This window comes from Embiotoca jacksoni, unplaced genomic scaffold (genome assembly GCF_022577435.1).
Source record: "Embiotoca jacksoni isolate LCO1_2020_lvr unplaced genomic scaffold, fEmbJac1.0.p SCAF_5, whole genome shotgun sequence".
NCBI classification, from domain to species: Eukaryota; Metazoa; Chordata; class Actinopteri; family Embiotocidae; genus Embiotoca; species Embiotoca jacksoni.
This window is the reverse complement of record NW_027185403.1, coordinates 15,905,710-15,926,822: the sequence shown is the minus strand read 5'-3', so window position 1 is coordinate 15,926,822 and position 21,113 is coordinate 15,905,710. Positions and strand designations below refer to the sequence as shown.

The following is a 21,113-nucleotide window of genomic DNA, read 5'->3' as shown; positions in this document are numbered from 1 at the left end:
AAGACTACTACTTTACAACTTGGAGTAGAAGCTGTGGAAACACATGAAACAACGGTGTTACATTGGCAACACGACTGAGCTTTTTACTCTCTTCTCCACTCCACTGTACAAGATTGAGCCTCCCCTCCTGCTTCTATCCTTCTGTTTCCACATGGCACTCTTCCTCTCTCTCTTGCCTGTGATCCTCTGTGTCCCCCACCTTCTCCTTCAATCTCTCTCTCTCTCTCTGTCTCTCCATCTGTGCCTATGTGGAGGTACATTCCTTCTCCATTAGCTGCTTTTGTTGCCATACCAGGGGACACCCGAGGTGGGGGGGTTTGAGGGAAATGAGTAAGAAAGAGGGATGACAGAATAGAAGAGATGTGGCTGGATGCAGCACTTTGTCCACATACCTGCTCTCATACAGGAGTCGCTGAAAAATTACAGCTTTCAGGGAGGATTGTGTGGAAAACAAGAGCCAAAAAAAGCAGAACATGGAACAAAATAATAGCTTTGCAGATTGGCAGCATTGCAGCACCGTCTTTAAGTGGGATTGTTTTGTGCATTTGTAATTTTTCTTTTGCGTATGTGTGTATGTATCCATTGTTTTTAAAAGAAACACCAGGCACTTGTGGGTTGGCTGCTGGCTGAGGCTGGACAACAGAAACATTCAAATGAGCTGATTTTTAAGCAGAAAAAAAACTAAAAGAAAAAACAAAAACGTTGATACGTTTCACTCGGCCATCACTCATGTGACATGTTTTGATTTCCTACTTTATTTATTCCACATTTTCCTTGTATTGTTTGTTTGTTCTCAAGGATGCGGTTACAGCCCCTGAAATTGACAAGTGGTGCTTTAAATTTGTGCGGCCTTGATCAGGTCACGCAGCTACACATGAGACAGAGAGGCCTGGCTATGTTTTAAAATATTCTTGAGGGGTGGCTTTTATCAGGATGCTCTGGTGTCTGTGTTCAGCTCCGGCGGTCAAAGCCATCTCCTTCACGGCCAGCTATTCTAATTGAGACTGCGACAAAATGAAACGACGAGTCTCCCGTCTGTTGCCGATGCAGCCTGGGTAATATCCTTGCTGTGTCCCCAGCGCGCTGTTTTCAATCTCACCCAGTATGATCGAGCGAGATATGAGTGCATGGGCACCGGGGGGGAAAGGGAAAAAAGAGTGGCTGTAAACAACCTCAACCTGTTCTCCGAGCGCTCCCCATGTCTATGTCCGCGGAGAGAGCGGCGAGAGACCCAGAGATAGGGACGAGACGAGTTGGAGTGTGTTTGAGGAGAAGCACTCCTCCTACTGTCTCCTCTGTCTGCCTTTTCTCTCCGCAATCCCTCTTTCCCTGCGAGCCAGTGTGTGTTTGAGTGGGTGAAACACTGCCACGGTCCTATCGTCTCCCGTGAGACACTACTTCAAACAGACTGGAGAAGTACTGCCAAGGGTTCACTTGCTGGATGTGTGTGTCTATGTGTGTGTGTGTGTGTGTTTGTGTGTGTGTGTGTGTGTGTGTGTGTGTGTGTGTGTGTGTGTGTGTGTGTGAGTGTGTATCCATCATCTATGTGTGAGCATTGTGCCTATACGTGCAGAGGCTCTCTGTGCCTCTTTTTCCTTTTGCTCTCAACTACCAACTTGTTTTTTTTAATTCATTAAATTATATGTGCACGGATTCCAAAACAAACTGTCATTATAGTGGAGCTGGTATATCCAAACACCCTCATGTTCTCTCTCTTTCCCTAAACACACATGACACTCGCACAGAAACACACATTCACTGACAGACGTAATTAAACAAATCCGTGGTGTCTATTAGGCGTGAAGGCCTCCCTGCTGTGAGAGACATATTAAAACTAGGATTAGTCCAAAACAATTACAAAAAGCTACAGATCCAGACCCCGGACCCCCCTGGATGCTCTGTGTGTGTGTGTGTGTGTGTGTGTGTGTGTGTGTGTGTGTGTGTGTGTGTGTGTGTGTGTGTGTGTGTGTGTGTGCATGAGATCACCTCGCGTTGGCTTTAAACGGGGAGCACGGGCTCTTTTGCTCACATTGCTCTTATGTCTCGTGTTTTATTTAATACTAGGCAATTGTTGACAAGCAGAGGCAGTGGGGACCTTGAAGCAGTATACGGCACTAAATAAAAACCACTCTGAACAGGGCAATGGCAATGACTCAAGTCTCGTTATATTTGAATGTGCGCCGTTATGTTTCGAACGCTGATTTGTGCGGTTAACGTTAAGAGCTCTGACAAAAAGAGCAAAGTCAGAATTGATGACAAAAATAGACAAATACACAAGGTGGTGGAATTATTTTCTCCCATTATTGGTTCAGAAAATTCAATATTTTGTGCTTCACCCGGGAAGTCCAAAAGCAAATATCCTCCACCACCCCATGCCCCCTCCTTGTTCCTGTTCTTACACACCACTTCTTCAGACATTGCGATGGCTTTCAGCATTTCAGCGCAGAAAAAACTGGTACTCCTTGTCTATAAATCATTTAATGACTTAGCCGCAAGATGCATCGCTGACTTGCTTGTACAATATGAAAATACGAGAGCTCTTAGATCATCTGGATCTCGTGTGTTTGCTGTTCTTTGAGTAAGAACAGGGATAGAATAAGTAGATCAGCATGGAGTGATATGCTTGTCGAACAAATTAAACAAAAGGTCTGAAGTGTAAATTTTCAAATGTAAATTTTTTTTAATTATTTTTTAGAGACCCTTTGAAACATGTTCTCTAAATTCTCGTTTCCAATGGCTCTAATATAAATATTTAATTTTAATTCTTCAGTTTTAATTGTTTAAAAAAAAAAAAAAAAAAAATCTTCCATATAAAATCCTTCAAAACTGCCTCATGGTATGAATTGTGCTATAAAAGTTAATAATCATGCCTCCGTCTCCTCCTCCCTTCCTGTCGTCTCGCTTTCCTCTCTCTGTCCATCCATCTCTTCTTTCCCATCCTCCTCTGCTTCTCCAGCTCCTCCTCAGCAGAAGAAGTGGGAAGTCTACCTGCTGGATAATCCTGCATTACATCCTTAATCCCCTCAACGTTTTCACACACACACACACACACACACACACACACACACACACACACACACACACACACACACACACACACACACACACACACACACACACACACACACACTTGCTCGCACATGCGTGCACGCACACAGTGCTAAACAATAGATGCAGCTGTTGGGAGGATTTGCACACACTTGCATGTACGGCACATTTTTCACTAGAAATAAAAAATAGTATGTGCATTATCAAGTGACAGGTTTTATTTAGTGTTCTCACTCTTTTGATTATATTTTTATGGGGAAGACATACTGGAATTGGATATGGAAGTGCAGTTTTCCCTGCTGTCACACTGGAGGGTCTATCTACAAATATCTTATGGAAAATAAAACAGAGGAATACAAAAATTGAGTTTGAGGTGTATGTGTGTGCATATGGGTGTATTTTCTGTTGGGCAAAGGGCAAAAGGTGCCGAGAAATGAAAGCGATAGAAAATAAAAAAAAAAAACAGTGTGAGCGATAGAGACTCAGCAGCGGGCGAGAAATAGACAGGCAGAGAAGTGAAGATGGAGAGAGCATGGAGATCTCTGAGCGGTGGTTCTCATTAAGAAGTGACTCTGGGGTCCAGTCACTTGGCATTGATTTGGTTAAAATCCAAAGCTCTGCAACAGCAAGCTCGGCGTCCTCAACTCCCTGTCAAAGCCAACTAGCACACACATTGCACACAGGCCTGTCTAAAAACAAATCACAAGTCAAATCACTTTTTCTATTTCTCCAAAGCTACAAGCACTACTTAGTGTAACACAACAATATTTTTGAAAAGGAAAAAATGAAATATTTATCAAGACATCCATTACAAATGGTACAACCAAACATAGACTCCTCTGACACTTAAGTCTGCGTCTTTTCTCTCATACGCCAGACCTACTCTAGCGCACAATAGGGGATCCCAGTGCATGTGTGCTTCTAGCTGAATGGCCAATGAACAGAGGCCATAGTCAATCAATAGCAATCTACAGCCAGCCTTCGCAATGCTAATGGAACTGTGCAATAGCTGGCATTTGGCCAGTGCCATCACTGCAGCATCAGTCTGAAAGCCCACATGTGCACACTGAAAAAGGTTAGAAAGACAAGAGGTGAGAGTCACAATGAGTGTCAATGTGAGAGAAAAAGAGACACACACACACACACACACACACACACACACACACACACACACACACACACACACACACACACACACACACACACCGAGAGATGAATGTGCTGTGTGACATTGTTTAGGTGATCAAGAATGATCGATGGAATCATTTCATTGCCCCCTCTGCCCTGCTGCATGGCCCATCTCCCCTCATCTCCCCCTTAAGCGCTGGTCATTAGTAACACACACACGCACGCACGCACGCACACACACACACACACACACACACACACACACACACACACACACACACACACACACACACACACACACGCACACACACACACACACACGCACACACATGCATAGACGGAGTTTCACTTTGTCATCATCCCTAAGGCAAGGTCACAGCGCCCTGTCTCCTCAAAACACACCTTGTATTTAGTTGCGGCAGCTGGAGCCACTGTCTGGAGTTTGTGTGTGTGTGTGTGTGTGTGTGTGTGTGTGTGTGTGTGCGTGTGTGTTTATGCATTCAAGTCTGTAAACTACGATGAGAGAGATTTGTGCTGGTAATGTTAAAAAAAAAAAAAAAAAAAAAAAAAAAATATATATATATATATATATATATATATATATATTACCTACGTATTGAGCTCCAAAGTCGTATTTGTGTAGCACAACTACAGTGACCTTTACAAGTCTTTTCAAAGTCTGAGTCCACAGTTCAAAGTGACTATCTAGTGAGTAAATCCCTCTTGAGCTGTAAATAGGCCTACGCTGTGACTGAAAGCCCAAATGAAAAAAAATTGAAGCCCTCATGTTTCTCCGTTTAATCGTCTCCTTGCGGAAGCGAGAACATTATGTCGGCTTAATTGAGGGAAAAGTGAAAAAACATTTTAGTTAAACGTGCCATCCACCTCGCGAAAAATTGATGGACGGCTAATGTATCTTTTTCGGATGAGCCATTTTTAGTGTGTTCATCAAAGTAATTCAAAAGTAATAAAACTAACTCTGCGATGCATTACTGTCTCCATGAAGGCGGGCCTGAGGTGATTTAAAGCACACATGTAATCGATAATATCTTTCTTAAAAATGAATGTGACAGCAGCACAGTGAGGGCATGGATATCAGGCAGTGTTTTCCAACAACTCCATTATCTAAATGCTGCAGCCAACTGGGGTAAAATACCCCTTGGTTGGGAATTACCTCAATAAAGTATGCCCTCACACAACACAGGCAAAGAGAGAGCTGCATGAGAACTCCACTTCCAAGAGTAGCCTAATTTCCACTGTTGCTTAGCAGAAACAACTCTCTTTCTGCGCTCGTGAAACAATCCTATATTTGACCTATTTTGGCTCCAGAAGCAGCACCGCAAACTACTCGACTACTGACGTCTCAGCAGAAGCACAGCTCTTTGAAACTGGATGCAACTCTCCAACACATGAGGCGTTGTCCTCACCCCATCTCTTTGAAAAACAGTTTCACATCTGTCGCGACTTGACAGCCAGGGAAGCAGCCAGTAGCTGGCAGGGCGGAGTGACTCACAGTCTGGGCAAGGAGGAAAGGTAGTCTCTCCTCTTTTTTTTTTTTTTTCTATGTTAATAACACAGAGCGGAGGAGAGTGTTCAGGAGAAAGAGAGGGAGAAATGCAGTAGAGAGAACAAAAGAAGAGGTGAAGAGTTCAGATAGCTGGAGTCAGTGCTTTGGGGAGAAGGATATTAAAGATGAAGGGAGGTGCTGAGAAGGATACGTGGACGGGAGGTGGCAGCGGCAGCACAGAGGCAGAGATAGCAGAGAAATGGGAAACATTAGATAGGATGAAGAATGGAATGGAGAATGGTTAGTCGGGCTTCGAGTTTACAAACAGCGGCGTGATGAGTCAATGAGTCACGGCTGTCGCTGCAACACCAGAAGGTATAATGAGGCTGTGGAGATGAACGATGGCATCTCGAAGACAAAAACTCCTTTCCAGCTGAAAAACAGGGATTCATTTATCACTTCAGCCTGACTGTAATTGTGACACTTTCATTTGTCTCATAGTTAGCTGTGGCATGGATCGATCACTTAGAGTGTTAGTGTTGCATAGCTAACAAATGGCACAACACAGCGTCTTACACAGCTGCACTGGTTGGGGACATGATGGTTTTTTTTTTTTGCTTCAAGGAAAATTAAAAGGTGAATAAAAATGATGAATAACTTACGTTAAAACATTATTCTTCAATATTAATATGCAGCGCAAAGTAAGTGAAAGGATTTAAATGAACTGCGATGTCAGCTTTTGTTTTCTTTCTTTTTTCATAAATTGGCTTTTGACAGGGATAAGGAGACAATGAGACAGTGTCAGGTGTGGATGGAGGGATGGTTAGAGATATGAGAGGAGTGGGATGTGTTGGGGTATAGGTGACACACATGGCAGCGCCACATGCAGATGGTACACATGGATGAGCAGCCAGGGTAGTGAAGCGTAAAACCAGCCAGCTCACTGATCAGACACACACACATACGCGCGCACACACACACACACACACACACACACACACACACACGCTCAAAAAGCATGCTGAGAACACCAGTTAGCTTGCCAGCCCTTTACTCACCCAAATCACCACTGTGAAAATTAATACCTCCAACCGTCCATACAAAACCAGCCACACACTTTAGCGCAGACACACATATACACTCAAGAAATCAATAAACGTATTAAATATTTACATAGGAAAATGCATTTATAAAATTTATGTGGGAACATTTTTGAAACATTTTACTTTGAAAGTAAGTTCAATATAAAACACTCGTTTTACCATGCGTTTAATTGTAACAATTTATTTTCTCCTCCCATGTACTTTTCTTTCGAAACTGACTTGAAAACCGAGATTGACTGCCAGCTGAATGCTTTTCCATCGGCATGACACACACACACACACACACACACACACACACACACACACACACACACACACACACACACACACACACACACACACACAGAAACCCAACCACCTAAGTGCTTACCTGATGAGAGACGGGACAGCTTGAACAGCACAAAACAGAGGCCCCTATTGCACTATTTCAAACATGCACAAACGTATTATACACAAATGTACAGACACTGACGGCCATGCACACAATAAAAACATGCTGCGTTGGGGAGGACACAGGGGGCTGAAAGCAATCTTCCAGCTGACCTTGAGTGGGGAGGACAAAACCCGTGATGGAGGGTAAAAAAAAAAAAAAAAAAAAAAGCCAATGCGACGAAAAGGAGTGAAATACATAATCTATCTCCCCTGGCGGAGGGAAACAAATGCTTTCACTGTGATTGAGGACACGTCGCCCTCACACATCAACACATACACACCACAAAGACACACATTTTGGCTTCAAGAAGACAGGATGGGAAACAAAAAGCAGAGAAAAAAAAACTAATTTTCCTCAAGCAGGAAGGAAACTGAGAATGAGGAGCCGAGTATGCCCACCATAAGAAGGAGCGAATCAGTGGGGGAAGAGAATACAGGAGTCAGTGAAGAGGCCAGAAGAGGTGGAAACAAAGAAGCGAAGGGAGCGAAGCAGACAGAGACAGATGGACCGAGTAAAGACGGGGAAGGGAGAAAGAGAGATGACTGCTAGTGACCGGCCTTTGTAGATGACTGTCGTTGCTCACTTTTGAGTCGGATTCACTGAGGCAAAATCTTAATGACTCACGGCCCAATACTCTGCATAATCAAGCTGTGCGTGTGCGTGGGTCTGTGCGTGCGTGTGTGTGTGTGTGTCGGCATCTAAGTGTGCGCGCATGAGCCACTAGTCTTGTAACAGAGAACTTTATTACCATCTGTTCCCACACATGCTTATTTGTTTAGCCGTGACATGCACGTCTTCTTCAATCGCTTTGCTATTTTTTCTCTCTCCCACTCTGTGCCTCTTCCAATCACCTCTCCTTTTGTGTCCTCTCCTCCCCTCTGCCTCGCTCCCAGCATGAAGGGGTTGTGTTCCAATAAATAGCGTCCGACCAACAAAATCACGGTCATTATCTCAGTGGCTTTCTAACTACCTCGCTCGTCTTGGTGAAATGGAATCGCGCGCCAGCCATTTTAATCAAAGCGTGTGTGTGCATGGAAGCCTGTCTGAATCTGAGTGTGTGTGAGTGTGTGTGTGTGTGTGTGTGTGTGTGTGTGTGTGTGTGTGTGTGTGTGTGTGTCAGTACCTGTAGAGGCCATTAGGTGGAGCTGGTGCCTGACTGACAGAAAGCGACAGAGGGAGAGAGAAGAGGCAGGACGGATGACAGGGAGCAACGGAAGGGAAGGTTCACTCTCTTCTACCTGTTATCACAAATTTTTCTGGCAGTGTGTTGTTAAAGGTGTCCACAAGTGAGATGTAAGCTGGATTGCTTGTGTCCAGGGGCATCGATTATTTATGGTAGAGTGAGTATCACTTGGTAGTTGAAGTGTCGGTTATTGGTAAAAAAATAAAAAAAATAAAAAAAATCCTATTTGTGCTCCCTTGAGCATGATTTTTTTTAAATAGATCTAATAAAAAAACTAGATCTTTTCCATGCCATATATTTAATTAGTCAGAGCTGGAAAAGCACATGTGTAGCTAATAACATTAATGAGTAAGCCAGGACATCAAACAACCTGCACAATATTAACAAACACCTTAAAATAACAATCATTATATTACACCGGTGTTTTTCCTGCTATGACATGCCAGTGCTCGCACTGTAATTGGCTTAAAGCGATAAAAAAAAGATACGTTCGTCTTGAAATATAAGAATTCTGTTAACAGCAAGTACGAACGGATGAGACCGATATCATTTCCTTTTTCACATTTGCCAGTGGAATCATTTCGCATTTTTTTTCAGTTTTTGTGCCTGAAATCGGCTCGACAGTGTGAAATTCTTCACAATACGATTCAGACGGTTCCGAAACACACACAGACGACCCCCCTGCCTCCCCGATTTGTGATAAAAACACACAGACCCACATGCACCTATGCAACCACAGATCTTGTTGGCAGTTCAGAGGAAAAAGGGGACGGTAGCCTGGAGGAAGGGCAGGTGTCCACAGATGGAGCTCTCTCTGTCTCTCTCGCTCTCTTTCTCTGCCACAGATGGACCCAATCACACCTATTTCTCTCTCACATGCCCTATAGCTACATAATCAGTGCGAGTGTGTGCGCGCTGCCGACTTGTTTACTGTCACATAAAAGGGGTGTCTTCTGAATGAGTCTTTAAATATGCATACGTCTAGTGTGAGTTTAGCCTACATTGGAGCACATGTGGTGTTTACTGTGTGAAGCAGTGGCTGAGCAATGAGGGAATACTGGACTTCTATCAGTGTGGTCAAACCAATGTACAACTTACGGTAAATATGTGCTCAGTCAGATGTGCTCAGATGTGACCACACAGAAGTTTGTCAATGCATAGCAGGAAAACTAATCTCACGATTGAAATCTGTCTGCTGCTTCAGGATAACATTTAATTTTCTGCATGTTTGCTGACAGTTGAACACGTGTGAGGCGGCCTGCAGAGGGTCTGTCTGTTTCAGACGGCAGGGGGTCCCGCTAGCCAATGGGACCACCCGATCTGTAAAGCAGGAAGTGAACCACAGATCTGTCATCTGTCTTCATAAGCCCACCAGTCAGGACCCTCCTAATTAGTCACCATGGAAACCATGGCTAATTCCCTGGTCTGCCATGCCAATCACGTCCTGTCTGTGGCAGCAATCAGAAAGGCACATTTATCCACCGCTGGGCCGGATCCCTATAACAGATGTGTGTGTGTGTGTGTGTGTGTGTGTGTGTGTGTGTGTGTGTGTGTGTGTGTGTGTGTGTTGGTGGTTGGGTGCCTTTGTGTGCATGTGTATGCGTGTGGGCGGTTCAGGGAGTTTGTGTGTGTGAGCTTGTCAAAGGCCTGCATTTCCTTAGACAATGTTGTCTTTATCTTAAAAAAACACACACACATTACTCCTGTCTAGCTTGTAAATTCATAAAGTTTTTTCAGATAGAAGGCAGATATGTCAGAGCTGCTGACAGGGGTGTGTGCCACGTTGTGATTGTCTGTAGGAACTGTTTGATTAGCTTGACGAGTGCTAGCAATCCCCTCACACCCACAAAGCAATCAAACTATTATATGACTGGCGCACAAACACAAACACACACACACACACGGAAACAGACACACAGATATACAGCGGACACACTTAACCTTTTCTTCGGAGGTCAGACTGCTCTGTCAAACAATACAACCACACTAAACATGATCCCTGCTGTTCTCAAATAACGTGCACACTCACGCGTGGACTTCACAACATATCAGACCACTTTGATTTTTAATTGAAATCCCCATTACCTCTAAATATTCAACCAATTTACCAGCATTGAATTAGAAAGGCAAATACCTTGAAATAACCTTGTAAATATTGAGGAACACATACATGAATAAATTATGGATTTATGTGGAGCAGGGGCATCCCGTGTCCGTCCAATTCTCCCCATCAGCTGTAATCACCATGAATTTGAACGTGCTCACCAGAAAGCAGGAGGCTGACACACAAAGGCAGACGCACTTCCATACGTAGCAACTTCAAATCAATGACCAAAAAAACACGCACCCTCAGAATTGCGTACGAACAGCGCAGACTGGCATTCACGGATGCCAATCATAACTTCAAGGGCACATCAAAGCCAAGTTCTATTCAGATGTATGCCGTTTGATCAGCACCACTGCCACCACCATGCGCACACATTCCCACACGCACACACTCCAACATAGTGTATATAACCTACATTACAGTGAGGCACTACAATTCAAGATGTTAATGTTGAGAAAATGAGGGATAATTCAGGATGCGTGTGATCCATCCACAGCAGAAGGGAAACGAGGGATTGGTTTCAGTCAAGTTACAGCGTGGCTCTATTGTTCCTGCCACTGCTGTCTAGAGAGAATATAGCACAATGCCATCGGATTGCTGTGGCGACAAAGAAGTATCCGAGGGTCTTACCTGTCTCATGAGAGAGGGTCTTGGTTCTTCCTGTGTTGCCTGCGTGATGCATCGCTCCGTACTTGTCGCTCTGTCTGATTAACCCTCTACCCTTATCTCCTCTCCTCCACGCTCCACTCCTCTCTGCTCCCTTAAGAGTCCTCTTTTCTGGATTCTCAATCTTTTGTGCCCTGTTTTCTCCCTTTTGACAAAGTCCTTGCTGTTTGCCGTCTCTCCCTCGCCAGTGTTCTTCTTCTTCTGTCTGTTTTCAGTGAGCTCTGTGAAGCACAATCCGCTAGCTGAGTGCCGGAGCACCGCGCAGGTGGAGAGAGAAAGAGAGAGAGAGATGGAGGAGGAGAACGAGAGGCGCGCGCACACACACACACACACACACACACACACACACACACACACACACACACACACACACACACACGCACACACGCGCGGTGTGAATCGACACACTTGCACACGTGTAGCTGTTGCACTGCAGAGATGAACGCCTCACACCAAAACACCACAGGGGAAAAAAGATGAGCGCAATGCCCTGCAATGCTTTCCCCCCTTTTCCCGGAGACTGCAGGTCTTTTCGTCTCCCTCCTCTTTCCGGTCCTCTTTCGGTCCTTTTTCTTTCTTTTTTTTTTTTTTTTTTGCTCAATCCGTCACAGATCAAGGCCAGCTCGGGCACAGGGGAACGGATGGATGAGAAAAACACTGAGAATGAGAGTGCCTTTCAGCCTGTGGCAGGCAGCGCAGAAGACAAGGAGAGATGTGGCTGTGGCTCCATCCTCCATCTGCCCACAGCTGAGACTGAGAGCAGACTCAACACACACACACACACACCGGCTCTCTCTCGCCCTCTCTCTCTCTTCCAGCAGCGTCGCACCACCGGGATGGAGGGGGAGGAAGGATGACGGCGGGAGCTAACGAATGAGCCAAAGGAGAGAGAAACGGGGTAGGGGTGAGACAGTGAAAGAGGGAGAGCGTAGTGGTGGAGAAGAGGAGGAGGAGGAGGTAACGAGGGCGGGAACACGCAATGGAGCCCACAAGCGCTACAGAGTGAAAGAGTGACAGAATCATGGGTATGTGACAAAGCATGAACATCAAAGGCGAAGAGGGGAAAAAAAAGAGAAGGGGAAGGATTAAATGATATATCGAAGATAGATGGGAGTGGGTGGCAAGAGGAAAGAAAAGGGATGAGGAAAGGTGGAAGAAGAAGAAGAGAAGAAGGTTGAGGCTAAAAGGAGGAAAGACGAGGCAGTGAAGCAGAGATGTGGAGCAGGAGGGAGGGAGGAAGGGCAGAGGACACTGCAGCGATGAAGCCAGTAATATGTCAGATCTCACATGGGCGCGCTCACATCCACATAATGTCCCTAAATAGGAACCGAACAATGTCAAACAATGCAGGAGAGCAACACCGATAAAATCATTTGATTTTTTTTTTTTACCAAACTCTAGCCCTGCATCCAACCTCACATAATACAAAAACATAAAAAGAGAAGGTGAAGTCATTTTTATTTTCTTTTTCAGATAAATATAAAAAGATTTTGTCTCATGACACGCACGGATAAACAGGACAGCCGACGAGGTGGATAAATCCCTACTATTTAGACACCTCACTATTTACTCACTGTGTCCCCTCACAGACTCCAGCCACCAGGTCAGGCAGCAGGTTACCAGGTGAGTGAAGGTCCTATCACTGCCCAGCAGAGGGCAGACATTTTACCAGCCAAAAGGCTGAGGTCATCCAGCTCATCATGCTCTTATGGTATTAACATAATCCCACATTACTGAACACATTAATCAACATTCAGTATGCATCCAGACACATCACTTAAGTGACTTATCAGGCGTTAAGCAGCCCTGCATCATCAAAGCTTTTCATCATTCAATATATATTTTGAGATAATTCACTGAGATGAATGATTGAACTCGTTAGTGGTAAACTAGGATGGAATATTGGTGTGTTTCCCTCTATTCTTTAACGTTATGGGTCCAATGTGGATGGTAAACTTAAACTTGGCAAGCTACCAGAATAATAAAAACCACAGAAGAAGACAGTGATCTAAGAGAGACAGAGAGCAATAGACACACACTCATGAGCAGGTATGATACTGCAGCGGAGAAGAAAAGCTTTTGCCGACCCAAAGCAAGTATGTGTGTGTGTGTGTGTGTGTGTGTGTGTGTGTGTGTGTTGTAATGAAGAGGGAGGAGGAGATGAGCGGTAAAGAACGACCCCCGAGCCACCACTCCAGAGGACCACTGCCAGCCTCATTTTCTATTTCTTCACGTGACATTCTAAGACGCCATCGATCATCCTCAACGAAGTCACACAATAACTCGTGCACAATGTGCCACGGCACCCCGGCGTGCACATACGCCGCTCATATGTGGGAGCACGCACATACATGCTCCCACATACGTATGTGGAGATCAAGAGTGGAGCACACGCAGGCAGGAACTCTCCCTCGGTGCACACACTTGCATACACAGGTGTTGAGACTCAATTTACAGCAGGAAGGGGAGGGAGGTTAGCTGGTGTGGGAAGGGAGGTGTGGGGTAGGAGGGGGGGTTGTAGCTATGACTTCATCATATAAAAGTTGAGACCGCGCGGCCCAAGTAGAATCGAAGGGAGCGCAGGAGAGGACGCTGGATTTCTAGATGAGGTTCACGTCGATTTGTCATGATAAAAAACCCATCTGAGACAGAAACAAATTGCTTTCTTGACAACACCTTGTAATACTCCATCACACACACACACACACACACACACACACACACACACACACACACACACACACACACACACACACACACACACACACACACACACACAGTCGCATGAGACCCTTGTACATACGCACACATGTGAAAAGAAAGTGATACATTTTCTCGTGCAGGTTATTTATCAATGCCATTCAGCGTCATTATACCTGGCATATCTCTATAACCATATATAGCGGATGTATATCTAGCCTCTACAGAAACTCCCACTCAATGTGGTTCAGTGGAGAGTCCATTCAACCACTTGCAATTTAGCATGGAGGACAGAGGCCGTACATAAAGGATGAAAAAAAAGAAAGAAAGCAGAATGAGTTCAAGGAACAAAGAAAGAGCACATATAGAAAGGTCACACAGGCAAAGCTGAGAACGGATCATGTAAGGGCATGAGGTGATGTAAAACCTCTGCATATTAAGTCTTTTATTCAGATTTTTACTCCCTCTTTTTATTCATCTCACGACTACATTCTTAATATCTGAGTTTCTAAAATGCAAACAAGGCAGTTTGACTTGCAAGCTGTCAATCCCAATGTTTTATTTTGTATTTCTCCAATTTTTCCTTCACCTCACAATCCCTTTCTTCCCTTCGTGACACTTTTTGTTCTATTTTTTTCTCCTTACCTTTTCTTTTGCCTGTTTCAATCCACCTACCTGCTCTTGTTTCTCCTCCTCCTACCTGCCTCCTGAACTGAAACACAGATGAATAGCACGTGAACAGTGGGGGAGTTGGGGGGGGGAGTACGAAGAGAGAGGGAAAAGAGGGAGGGAGAGGGAAGGTGTGCTGTAAGGTGCCCCATGGGTTGAACATGGTCATTTGTCATGAGGCTGAAAGCTTAAGAAAAGACTAGTTAACCTTTACAGCTGATCCCCGTGAGACGCAGGAAAAAACAGCCCAGCAAAACACCTCCAGCAGAAGGCGGACCGTATGCACACACACACACACACACACACACACACACACACACACACACACACACACACACACACACACACACACACACACACACACACACGCATGAACGGCCCTCGACACACACACACACACACACACACACACACACACACACACACACACACACACACACATGCACACACACGCATGAACGGCCCTCGCAGCGTATTCTCCAGAAATCGATAGTGGTGAAACCATTGTACGGGAAGCGAGAGGAGGTTACCATTTTTACACCACTTCACCCTCCCCAACTCATGCTCTTTTCCCTCAGCGTAAAGCCCTGCTGTCTCCATGGTCCCTTCTCCTTCCCCCCCCCCCCCCATCCTTGTCATCCCCACACCCTGCCAGAGTAATTAATCACCTTGTGCTAATGAGCTATTAACTAATGACAGATTGACATGCCTCTGCCTGTGTGCGCATGTCTGAGGGTGTGCGAGTGTGTCTGTGGAAGCATGTGTGAGTGTCGCCAGAGCCACCCTCGGCACACTAATGTGATTAATAGGGTTAAGCTCTTATTAGGGAGGGAGCACGAGGAGTGCATGCACCAGTACACACAGAAGCCAACATGCATGCACACAAATACAAAAAAAACATTAATTTCTTTCATCTACAGGGGAAAGAATGACTAGTGTCAGCCTGCTGTAAGTGTGAGTATAAATAAAACTAGGCCACAGGAAAAAAAAAACATTATATGCTTTTACCTTTCACCATATATCCTCATTACCCAGAGGCTGACTCTGCTATACACTATCACATCTCAGGGAAAAAGGAGGAAAGCATTCCAGTAATGCACTTCACTACAATTGAGCTGAAGCTATGCTTTAAAAAACAAAACAAAGAGCCTAGAAGTCTCTCTTTGTTAACATGTTTACACTCATTGAGTCGGCCACTCATAAAGCCCCATGAAGATCAACAGAGCGCTGCGTGTTTGCCTTGCTGTTCCTGACAGTCACACACGCATGCACATGTCCTATCGCCTTAAGACTGGTTTCAGCACCACGGACAGCTACACAAAGGAGCCGTGTTATGAACACATTTCAAGTGTCCTCAGAACAATGTGCTTGTTTTGGTGCACAGCGTGAGACTCCTTCTTTGTAATAACACTCACACCCTATTAGACTATGTAGCAAACAATTACAGCGTGAAACAGGGGCACTATATCAAGCTGTAACACAAATAGGGAAGTGTTGCTTGAGACACGTAGTTACAGTAGAAGTCTGTACCTGGAGCCTGTTTAATCAGATGTATTGGACTTTATAGCCTTGGCTCTCCAATTCCAAGAGAAATGTAGTTACAGCAAGATCATTTGATACTCAGGAGAATCCTTGCACTACATAATAGGGAGTCTAACCTAGCTGCATGTGAGTGCATACGTTGCAACTGTGACTGTGTAAATGCACGTGCCAGCACATGTACTGTACTGTATGTGCCTCAGCGAGTCTCTGACCTAACAGTGTGTCCCTCTGGAGAACCTTTGGCGCATACCGAGACTCATTTGCATTCTCGTGCAGCTCTCTCATTTTTTTCAGTGGCTTTAGAAGTGAACAGCTGCTTAATGGTCATAGCTCTTCAGAGACAGGACATTGGGAAGCACAGAGGGGGTTAGCCAGGGTTTCTGCACTGCCAAACACACACACATGCGGTAACATGGGCGCCGGCACAGAAGCACACACCAGGTAAAGCCTAGTTCAGCTATGGTTCTCCGAGTGAGATGTGGCCATTTAGCAGATGTTTTCCTTCTCAATGGAGGCTTTCCACACTGTTGAATTTAACTACAACGGAAAACAAAGCTAGATGCATTATATTGTAGCTGATGTAACAACAACAGACAGAAATCCTTTCTCAGTATGGCAGAAACGATACTGGTGTGGTTTTAAAATGTAGAGGTAATGCATATAGTAACTGTGGGCCACGTACTAGTATAGCTACATGTTCCAAGCAACTGATAGTGGGCATAATACTACTTCTGTGCACCACTGAAATCTCTGAAACATGCAATTTTGACGGATGGATGAATGGACGGAGCTGTGGAGGGTATTTGTAAAACCCGATTTAAAAAGCCAAAGAGGGGATTGTCACTGTTTTTTTTTTTCTTTTGGGGTGGGGGTGGGGCTGGTGTGTGATTGAGTGCCTTCTCCATTTGTTGTTGCGCTCACAAATTTAAACCCTGTGCCAAAGACACACTGACACACATCCAAGCACAACTCCATGAACTGGCCTTCATCTCCGTGCTCCTGTGACTGTTCAACTTGCAGACACACACAGATGGGTTGTGTTTCAAGAGATGCCAAAAGAAGGGATTTGGTGAAATAAAAGAGAAGTGGGAAAAGGTTATCACCTCACAGCAGGACGTGGTGACAGCCACCCTGGTTCCAAACCATTCTCCTCAGTGGGGAACATTGCATCTTGACCTTTACATCTCCGAGAAATGTCCTCACATTGTCACAAGCGCGTCCGTGCGGTATGTGCAGACATGTGCACAAAAAAAGCAACTAAGTAATTGATGGACAGCTCTATTGATCTCGTAAATTCATAAAATCATGTAATCAATCAACCTAAAAGTAAACATAATAACAAAATTTTGAAATATGATTGATCGAATATTATAAAATAATACAAACAGAACAAAAACAATCAATTAAATGTAGCTGTTTTGTCCTAATTATAAAGACTGCAATATGTTTAGGAGGAGTTAAGATTAAAATGTCATACCAGCAGGATATTTGTGTCTGGTTTAAAAGGAATACATCAATACCTTGTGACTTCACCCTTACACTGTGTCTGTGGTTACTCAAAAAAAAAAAAAATGGTTAAAAAGGATTTCCATATGTTCCATATCAGAGACAAATATTGGCTGTCATTTTTTAGAGCACTATCCCACCAAATCCCAAAACTGTGTTTTTTAATTTCAGTTGAAGAGGTTGTTCGTAAACACTACTCCTGGCCGGTTCCATTTCTGTCAAAAAAAATCACAAAATTTGTGTTGGTAAAATCTAAACTTGAGTTGTTGACCAAACACCATGCCTGATTAAAAGATCCACACCTCTCTCCATGTTGGAGGGCAGCTCTGCACTACAAATATGTTTGGTGGTGATTCTTGGTTGCTGGATCACTAAAAGTCAGTTTCTTCCTTTTCTAAACTATAAAATTAAAAACTGAAGACACTGATTAAAATGAAAAAGAAAAACACAAAAATACAAAAGACAATCTCAGACGTTCAATGATGATGAGGAGCCAAAAGGATGTGAAGGATCCAGCTCGGACTAGTGGGGGGAACAGGACAGCTCTAACCAAAAAGACAAATGACAATGACCCAACATTACAGACACGGTGGGTCTGAGGAGAAGTGGGTAAATAAATATACATAGAATAAAGAAGGCAAAATACATGCAGGGAGAAGGTGAGGGCTAGAACAAACACAGGGATTGATGGGCTTGCAATTTTCTCTTTTCTACCCGGAAAAGATGATGCATCCCTCTGTGAGGAATTCAATTAAACTCAAACGAAGAACACAGGTGGTGCTGCAACAAGCCTGGTAAGTAAACAGCACAGTACAAACAAATACAAAGCTTTTGTGTATCCCTATGTGACATGAAAAATAAAAACACACACACGCACGCACACAATTTCTCAAATTCTAAGCTCAATTTAAAGTTTTAGTGTCCATCCATTAACGTACACTAAAATCCAGAGGTCAAACGTGGATTTTCCAGTAAACATAGAGCTGTGAACTTTGTGTGTGTGTGTATGTGCTTTACTGGCTCTTTACTGGGCAGACTGTAGATATTACAATGCCTAACCCACACAGATCAATATACAATGCTATGGCCAAATGCATTGCAAAATTCATGAAAGGCTGAATCAGCCTTGGAGGGCGAGCACTGCGGCTGACTTGTGCGTGTACGCTCAGTGTCGTGAGTGAGCTGCGCACGTTTAAAATAGTTTTTGTTAGTCAATAAGCAATTTCTTTGTAAGAGGCTTGGATGTACAGTCTATTAATTCATTTACAGTAGACGTCCTTGAAATTCTCAATAAAAATGAACAATAAAGTATGCATAAAAATAGAGAGTGCAGAATAGAGGGAGAGAGAAAAGGCGGGGGGGACCAAGTGAGTTTGGGGATTTCTGTCATTATGATGGATAGATCGAGTGAATAGGGGCTCCCAGAAGGAGAAGTATAAAAATAGGAAAGCACCTCTCCCTGAACACTACTCCTCTCTGCCCATTTATGGAATGATGAGTCTCCTCTTGCTCTCGCTCTCTCCCCCTGCTCTCCTTTCACCTATGACTCCCCTGCCCTTAACTCTTCCTCTCAGTCCACTGTTTTCTAGAGATCATCTCTCAGCATTCTCCTTCCTCTGTGCCCATTTACTCGTCCACTTACACCTATACGGAGCGCTGACCAAAGACAAAACCTCTCTGTCCCACTGGGTTTCCTCTTCATCACACTCAGCAGAGGAGGCTTTACATTTTTTTACTGATCCCAGATGAGACACTAATACAGTACACTGATTTTATTCTAATGAAAAGCCTATATTTACACCCAGGGATTGCTTAGAGACCCTTCTGTCCTTTTATCTCAGCTGCCTTGCCTTGCCTTGCCCTGCTTTGTATTCATGCCACGACACAGATTCAACACATTCAAACTAGTGGTCTATGAGGGATACTAATGGAAGCCGTTCAGAGCACCACTTATTGTCCTGTGTGTCTCAACAAACCAAACAGCACTGAGACCACTAAGGCTGCAATAGAAACAGTCCTCTGCCGCTTTGCCTGAAGTTTTCGCCCAAGTCTCACTTCCATTCTTCTTCTGTCCTCCCCAATATCTATCACTTTCTCACTCATTAACCACACCCTCCTCTTGCCATCCCTCCATTCCTCTTCTTCTCTCCGGAGAGGAAAAACAAACAGCTGTCAGGGTCAGGCTTGCAGATGAATTCCAAATGACTTTGAAGGGCAGAGGGGCCGACCAACTTTCTCTAGAGGAGAGCCCGGGTACGAACACGCGCCTATGTGCATGAATACAAGCACACAAATGGCATAGAATAAATATGGCCCACTCCTCGTCCCCCAAACACACACACACACACACACACACACACACACACACACACACACACACACACACACACACACACACACACACACACACACACACACACACACACACACACACACACACACACACAGAAGTGCAGCTACTCACCGAATCAATACTTTATCTTAAGTCAGCCTTACTGTCAAGGTGAAGGCAGTGTGTGCGCGTGTAAAGTGGACCTGTGGGTGGCTGCACACACATCATACACGCACAATAGTGTGTTTCTGTGTGTGTGCACTAGAGGCTAAAGCTTGCGCCCATGTGATGACGCATATGTTGTAAATCTCAGTAAACAGAAATGCATTGTGCACAGGTCTGCTCCTTCTTCTCCCTCTGATTTATTTCACAAGTCCTCCTCCGAACTTTCTAAAGACACAAGAAGTCGATTTCTCCTTCGCTGTACTTGCCACCCATGGCTCTATTTGCAGCTCTCCGCTGGGTCAAGATGAGTCGATGAATCATTTTTCATCTTATCAATCATATCTATGCAGTATCTCTCCATCTTGTCTGTTGAGTCCACTCTCTATCACTGTCTGTTGCCATTCATCCATCATGAATAAGAGAGACCTTTAAATTATTCAGTGGAGCTAAGCAAAGGTTTAATCAAGACATTTACATCAGTCTTAACTCTTTTCGGCTGTTTTCTCACTGATTGAGTCCTCTGAAGTGTCTCAAGGGGTCTTAGGCCACAGAATTCTGTTCACTTGCACACGGTGCGTTTATTTATGTTCTCTTGTATAATGTTAGTACGTTCGTGGCAGCAAATGGCTTTTGGATGTGCACAGTGTCATGGGAAACGTATTGCCTTCAAAATAAAAGCACAGAAGTGGAAGAACTGTAGACTTCAAAAATAAAAGTTTGAGTTTTTTTTCTTTCACGCAGACATTCCCGACCCACTCAAAACGGTCTAGATGAGCTTTGGTAATCACTGAGTTAAATTCTGTGGACCTCTACTTTCGCGGTGAACACCACTCTGCCGAACGATATTCGCTCATTTGGTGTTTCGATGTCGCTGTCACAGTCTGACATTCGTTTTTAGTAAGATAATTCACATAATTTTCATTTTATGATTCAGTCATCCCTTGTACCTTGTATTGGTGCATCTAAATTTACTGTGTTTTTTGTCACCCACCTGTGTACAATATAAAAGCCCCACTGTAAAGTT

At 44.3% G+C, this 21,113-nt stretch overlaps 1 protein-coding gene across 7 annotated transcripts in view; it reads right to left on the bottom strand.

The window, feature by feature from the left end:
* The window catches only part of tenm2a (teneurin transmembrane protein 2a), a 200,508-nt gene that overhangs the window by 92,765 nt on the left and 86,630 nt on the right, over window positions 1–21,113 (bottom strand). For 2 of the 7 annotated variants that reach the window (XM_069171454.1, XM_069171456.1), the window contains exon 1: window positions 11,140–12,032. The exons of the other annotated variants lie outside the window; for them this stretch is intronic. In XM_069171454.1, the coding sequence (XP_069027555.1) occupies window positions 11,140–11,191 (52 nt within the window). In that variant the 5' untranslated portion in view covers window positions 11,192–12,032. Of the gene's footprint in view, window positions 1–11,139; window positions 12,033–21,113 lie in introns of those variants that run through there. 7 annotated transcript variants of the gene reach the window in all.